At 32.3% G+C, this 7,620-nt stretch overlaps 1 protein-coding gene across 1 annotated transcript; it reads left to right on the top strand.

Moving 5' to 3' along the window:
* The first annotated feature begins 984 nt into the window (after positions 1–984).
* Positions 985–7,273, top strand: LOC109806739 (protein NRT1/ PTR FAMILY 4.6). The gene is made up of 5 exons (XM_020369242.3): positions 985–1,142; positions 1,285–1,393; positions 1,622–1,839; positions 5,048–5,482; positions 5,937–7,273. The coding sequence occupies exons 1-5, from the start codon at positions 1,140–1,142 to the stop codon at positions 6,897–6,899; spliced, it is 1,728 nt and encodes a 575-aa protein (XP_020224831.2). The 5' UTR covers positions 985–1,139; the 3' UTR covers positions 6,900–7,273.
* Positions 7,274–7,620: the final 347 nt, after the last annotated feature.

Genomic DNA, 7,620 nt, shown 5'->3' with positions numbered 1-7,620 from the left:
ATCACAACTAAAAAAGTAATTAATATAATTATTTTTTAATTAATTATAATAAATTCACATTTTATTCTAAATATATCATTTACTTTAAGTGATTATTATATTTAATATTAGTTATAAATAGATACGTAAAAAATAGAGTTAATAATATATACTATATTTATGTATATATGAATGTGTATATGTATGGATATGAGATAAGATGTATACTGCAACAAACATAGCTTCTTTTTTCATCATTAAATTTTGCATTTAAAAATCTCGCCCAAGTTTCATTTTCTTAAGTGAGCGTTAATCCTATCACTTATGATATATTTTTGCCACTATTTGTAACGACCATGTGAGGTGTTTTCATAATAAAAAACTAAAACTTTAATGATAATTATTAAATTACAGTTTCTTTAAAAAGAAACTAACGAACTGAAATTAAACTTAATTATATATAAATAAATCTTATAAGATTATTATTATAAAAACTGATCAGATTACCATTATTTATATTTTTATTATTATTTTCATTGTTATTAACAATAATAATAATTATTATTATATCATTATCATTATCACTACTTCAACAATATCACTATCCCATTACTTAATATATCATTAATATTATTATCATACATTTACAATATTGTTAATTATAAGAAGAGAAATTAATAATAACTATAATAATGACTGTATTAATAGTAACATATCAAGTGTTTACAATTGAGTTTCAACAATTTCAAAATATATTTCCTTCTATACAATATGGATTCAGATGAAAGAGAAAAAAAAATCTTTTCAATAAAATATATGGTATAATTAATGCATTTATTAATTGAAAATATAATAATATAAAATTGTCATTCTTATAACTTATTAAAAAAATTGTCCATTTTACACACACAAGGGGGAATTTTTTAATAAAATAAAATAATATATATATATATATATACGTCTTAAAAATGCATAAGTGTATAAAAGAAAATAAAGTCAATTCTTAACAGTTTGAGACCAGTGTCTAGACCATTCTGCCCAACTTGCATGCACCTTTCCTTCCTCCCTCTTTAAATCCTCCACCAGCTATCTTCCTTTTTCTCCCCTAACTCTCTCTCACAGATCCAAACCCAAAAAAGGAGAGAGAGAGAGAGAGAATTATGGTGGGTTTGCTTCCCTCTACCTTTTGCACTGTTCTCTTCTCACCCACCTCTCCTTCTCCTTAATTAATTTATTTCACATGGTGCTTCTGCTTCATCTATAGTTTAATTCAATTCACTCTTTCTTTCAAATTCTCTTGTGTAGGAATTAGAACGAAACCAGATAACCACATGGGAAGGCTATGTGAATTGGAGGAACAAACCAGCTCTCAGAGGTCGCCATGGTGGCATGCTTGCAGCTTCCTTTGTTTTAGGTCTGTCCCAAATAGAAATTCCCCTCTCTATAAGACTCAATAGTTTAATATATTTATACATGTATATGTATTTATTTATGTATCTATTATGAGCTTGATGGTTCAATTGGGAGTATTTGGATTGGGGTTAATTAAAACCAGTCCAAGCGGTTGTTTACTTCATATTTATGTGATGAATGATGATAGATATGAATCATATGTGGCACTAATTTCAAAGTGTTTGTGCAGTGGTGGAGATATTGGAGAATCTAGCATATCTAGCCAATGCAAGCAATTTGGTGCTGTATTTGAGCCAGTACATGCACATGTCTCCTTCTAAATCAGCCAACAACGTTACAAATTTCATGGGAACGGCCTTCTTCCTTGGCATCCTGGGAGGTTTTCTATCTGATGCTCTTTTCACCACTTATCACATCTTCCTCATAAGTGCGGTTGTTGAACTCCTGGTATGCACCCTCCACCTCTCTCTCTTTGTCATCACTTGTGAATATATATATGACTTTATATTAATTTTTCTCACAATAATCTGCTGTTCTGCAATTATTATTGATACCTTTATTTTGCATTTGTTATTTCCCTTTCCCATTGTGCTTTAAATATTGATCAGGAAGATTTTGGGAAAAGGGGGGGGGGGGGGTGTGGGGGCAGAAGAGATTGAATTTTGATTAGTATAGGGTTCCTTAAAGAGCAAGCGTCTTTAAAAACCATGATTTGTCTTAACCAGAATCTGAGTCAATTGCAAGTTGCAAAGTGCAAACACAAGTTGCAAGATGGGGCTGCATCAAATGATGCAACCAAACCGCTATAATAGAATTGAAAAGATAATGATTTTAAAACAATTAATTAAAAAAACTGTCTTTTCTGTCCCTTTGATTCGCTTTCTTTTTGCTGCATTCGTTCGCGCACTTGGTCACAGAAAGCCTCATGAATTGCATGAGCGAACGCCCACTAAGATACTAGTCTAAGTCAAGAATCATATTTTAAGGCCCCAAATTAGAAAGGAAAAGAGAAAAAAAAAAGGAAAGAGAGAAGAAAAGAAAAGCATATAGGTAGCTTTATATCTCTTCACATTGGTACAACGCTAACCTTGAACTCCTAGATGTGTAAGAGATCTACTGCTAGTGGTGGCTAGGAAAGACAAACAGTAACACAGAAAAAAAGTGGCGTGTGACGGATGAGACAAAATAACAATAATGTTGGTGGGGGAGTTCTTTTTTTTTTTTTTGAAAGGTTTTTTCTCCTTCTATTCTATATTTTATATATATTATTATTAATTGGTGTCGTAAGAAAAAAAAAAGTCAGAAGGAAATGAATTTAATTTATATGACGGAGGGGGACCCCTCTATTTATATATATTCATCATCCATGCAACGTATATTTAATTTCTTTAAGAATGCCTAGGACCCTATATTTTTGTGCCACTGCCACATGTTGGATAAATAGAGATTTTGTTCAGTCAAGTTTGAACATGGAAAGTAACATCTGTTGTCGTTTTGGCTTTCTCAAAAATACATGCCCTTCTCTGTACGCCATCATCAGCTGCTATTGCTACAGACCTAAAGGACGCTTCTTTTTTACCGATTTGTTTCTCTAATAAGCATTTTTTTTCTTTTCACAACACCTATAATTTACCCAAAATGAACACGATTAAAATCTTTAATTGAATTATATACATATCCACAGTTGTGCTTATTTAAATTTGATAGGTCAAGGAAAAATAGTACATGATTAATAATTTATTGAAATTCGTGCAAGCAAAACTTGATCGGTGCCAAAATTAACCTGTGCTCAAACCATTATCTAATCTCAATGATCTAGCTTGAGTTTATTTTGTAGCATTATTTGAACGAATTTCGTTTCGATCACGTCACTTTTAATTTATACTTTCTTACATTTCATATAAAATATCACATCACTTAATAGAGAGAGAGAGAGAAAGAATAGGTTGTTTTAATATAAAATGAAGTGTAATAAAATTTGATGTTGAAAATTCAGTACTTTATTTGAATAGATATTGTTGTTTTTTCTTAATTATTTATTGCTTAGTTTATCGTGGGTATGCCACATGTCAAGGCTTATCTAACTTTCGTAAAAGTCAAATCCCCTGTAATTTCAAAAGAAACTGTTTGTGTATTTATAGCTCCAACGTAAGTTCATTTAATACCTCAATATTTATAATGTATAAATTTACGCGTTAATTAATATCTAAGACTTGTCGGTGAAGGGAAAAATATTTCTTTTATCCGGGTTGGAACATTGTTTAGAGCATATTTATGAAAAGAAAAGGATAAAAATATATTTTTTTTCTTATATTATTTATTCGTGTCAATTTAGTCTCATTTTAATTAATTAAATTACTTTAATCTCATATTCTAAAATATATTCTAATATTTGATTTTTTGCTTTTTTCATTTAAATATTTAACGGATTTGATATATATCATATTATCATGACACGTGTCATGCTGTCATGCCACATGTTATATTATCATGTTACGTGTCATATCATATATCATGATGTTTAGTCATGTGACATGTCAGTACGTATAACACGTGTCATATTCGTTAAGTATTTAAACAGAAAAGACGAAAGATTAATCATTGAGATACATTTTAAAGATGTGAGATTAAATTAATTTAATTAATTAAAATAAAACTAAATTAAATCTAAAAAATAATATAAAGGGATGAAAAATATATTTTTACTAAAAGAAAAGTGTTTAATTTGAACAAGTTGTCTGAGTACATAAACTCTGATACACGTTTGAATTCCATAAATAATAATAAAAAGAAAACAATTTTAACCCGGGCAAGCTCAGCTATTAGCACACCTAGAAGTTTCATGAAATTAAGTGCGAGGATGTCATTGTTATAATCACATTGTGAGAAAGCTTGCTAGGACTGTATATGCATGAATCAAGGCTTGTAGTTGATAGTTTAATGCAAGAAGTCGTTGTCTGTGCTATAGTCCAGGGGCTGAAGTGGGGATGAGCACACATGGCCTAGGCCCACATACGTGGCCATTTTTTAACAACAGATGTTGACATTTCGTTTTTTGGTCCCATTTTAGAAATGGTACACGTTGTACTCTTGAATGTGTAAGGAATTTCACTGGCTGTGGTTGACTTCCATGATTTCATGTTTAAACGTGCATGGACAACTCGAACAATGATGAGTTATATTATTCATGCAATAAATTTACAAAATGCTTTGTACAGGAATTTTTTTTTTCTTTTCATCTCTTTTAATCTTATCCTCATGTTATTTTCTCTTCCTATTTTTCAATTTTATATACTATATTAAAAATGTAGATTAAAAATGTAGATTAAAACGTATAACTCGATCTTATAAAATTAATTTATTAAGTGAATATTATTTCTCACTTATATATCTTATTATACTCGGATCACTGGTTGAGATGTGCAAGTCATTGTCATTGTCATTTGAATTGATTGGCAGCCTAGATGATATGTTGTTAAGGTTTTTTCTATTGTACTCGGATATACCTTATGATTGGCAGCCTAAATTGGCCCGCAAGGGTTATAACTTTATTAGAAATTGAAATAATAAACTAATTGAAAAGAATGTACGTCATTCTACTTTATTATTTTGCATAACTTTACGTGGCTAAGGGAACAGGAACTTGTGTGTGCAGGGATTGATTGTGCTCACTGTACAAGCTCGTTCGCCTTCACTAAAGCCACCAGCATGTGACTCAGCCACCACTCTATGCCATGAAGTTAGTGGTGGGAGAGCTGCAATGCTATATGCAGGACTTTATCTGGTGGCTCTTGGAGTTGGAGGAATTAAGGGGTCATTGCCAACACATGGTGCTGAGCAATTTGATGAGAACACCCCATCTGGAAGGAAGCAACGATCAACCTTCTTCAACTACTTTGTCTTTTGCTTGTCTTGTGGTGCCCTTATTGCAGTTACATTTGTGGTGTGGGTTGAAGACAACAAAGGCTGGGAATGGGGTTTTGGAATCTCTACCATAAGCATATTTTTATCTATACCAGTCTTCTTGGCAGGCTCTGCTACTTATAGGAGCAAGGTCCCTTCTGGAAGTCCACTTACAACCATTTTCAAGGTAATAATTATTATGTGTTGTTGTTGCCAGTTATGTACTTAGATCTAAGTATTTGCCCTCATTTTTTGGGTATACTTTTTTTCTTAGAAGGTGGACCAAACAACTTTAAAAGGAAAGTTTTTGAAAATAAGGTTGCTTCTTCAATTTTTCCAAGAAAAAACCAAAATAAATAGATTTTAAGTAAACTATTTAAGCTTGTTTTTATAAAATTTTCAAGTATTGATAGCAATTTTCTCATTCAACTTCTCCTACAGTTAATTTAACTGATGATATTTTTTATTTATTTCCTTCTTTTGAAAGTTATTGAGAAGTTTACACAAGTAAAGTCATAGAAGAGTTTACTAAAAAAAAAGTTAGATTAGACACTAAAAATAGCTTGCTTTTCCCAACTAAATGCTACATAATTATCTTCACTCTTTGACTTATGTATGCTTCCTTTCTTTTGACCAAGCAGGTACTGGTTGTTGCTTCACTTAACGGCTGCTTCTACAGAAATTCTAGCCGTAGTGCTGTGAAGAATATGACTTCCAGCCCTTCTAATCCACACTCAAGTAGAAAAGCAGGAGGCAAAGAAACCGAAGCCCCAACAAACTCACTCAAATTTCTCAATAGAGCAATTGAGAAAAACCCAATGTGTTCATCAATAGATTGCACTGTGGAGCAAGTAGAAGATGTGAAGATAGTATTGAAAGTATTACCCATATTTGCTTGCACCATTATGCTAAACTGTTGCCTAGCTCAGCTATCCACTTTCTCTGTTGAGCAAGCGGCAACTATGAACACCAAACTTGGTTCCATGAAGGTGCCACCAGCCTCCTTGCCAATTTTCCCAGTGCTCTTTATCATAATCCTGGCACCAATCTATGACCATATCATCATCCCATTTGCAAGGAAAGTGACCAAAACAGAGATGGGAATCACGCACCTCCAAAGAATTGGAATTGGATTACTCCTCTCCATAATCGCAATGGCAGTGGCAGCAATTGTTGAAGTAAAGAGGAAAAGGGTGGCCACTCACTCAGGCCTCTTAGATGATGCAACCAAACCACTACCTATCACATTCTTTTGGATTGCTTTTCAGTACTTGTTCCTTGGTTCTGCTGATCTTTTCACCTTGGCAGGGTTGTTGGAATTTTTCTTCTCAGAAGCACCAAGTAGAATGAGATCTTTGGCCACATCATTCTCTTGGGTCTCTTTGGCTGTGGGGTATTACCTTAGTTCAGCAATTGTATCAATAGTAAATAGTGTCACAGGTAATGCCTCACACAGACCGTGGCTATCTGGGGCCAACCTTAACCACTATCACCTTGAGAGGTTTTACTGGCTTATGTGTGTGCTTAGTACATTGAATTTCTTACATTACCTGTTTTGGGCTATCAGATACAAATATAGAGGAACAGGAACTACAACCGAATGAGGAAAACAAAGGAAAAGTTTTCAAATGGTATATATATAAGGCCTGAAGTTTTCAAGGTCATTGATGATAAAAATCTTTTCGAGCCATTTCTATTTTATAGCTTTGTATACATGCACTAGCATGCATGCAACCCATTAGATCAACAATTGGTAGCTAGAAATAGAAATATAATAGAGAGAGCAAGAGAGAATCTCTATAATAGTTGTAAAAAGAAAAAGAGTCATAAAAAACGAAGAGGGTACATCGCGTGTGTAATCAAATGTGCTTTCATTAAGGTTTAGGTGAGAGCAAATGAACATGCGGATGCCCCTGCTCAAGTTGTTTGTTAACTTGGTTTTAGTGGGATAATAGATGGTTTTGCTGCTTTTTACACATTGCAGTGAAGTTTGGCCCGTGCTTAGTGAAAAAGCTAGCAAAGGTATTTATTTATCTATTTATTTATTTTTACTAAATTACATTTCTTTCACTGAGAGATATTTAAATTATATGGAAGTGTATATTTAAAAGAGAGAGAGAAAATGAGAGTGTAATTTAAACATCTTTCAAAGGATAGAAATTTAATTTATTTTTCCTTTATGATAAAAAATTTAGAGTGAAAGTTCGTAAATAACAGATAATTTTGACATAAATATATAATAAGATTATGAGTATGTTAACGAATATTCTATAAGCGCTATTGGTTAATTAAAGAGCACCAAATTAAAAACATTTTAATAAATAT

The sequence above is a fragment of the Cajanus cajan genome, chromosome 3 (assembly GCF_000230855.2).
Source record: "Cajanus cajan strain Asha chromosome 3, NIPB_CcT2T_4, whole genome shotgun sequence".
NCBI classification, from domain to species: domain Eukaryota; kingdom Viridiplantae; phylum Streptophyta; class Magnoliopsida; order Fabales; family Fabaceae; genus Cajanus; species Cajanus cajan.
Note: the sequence above shows the minus strand (reverse complement) of the source record. Positions and strands in the feature narration are given on the sequence as shown.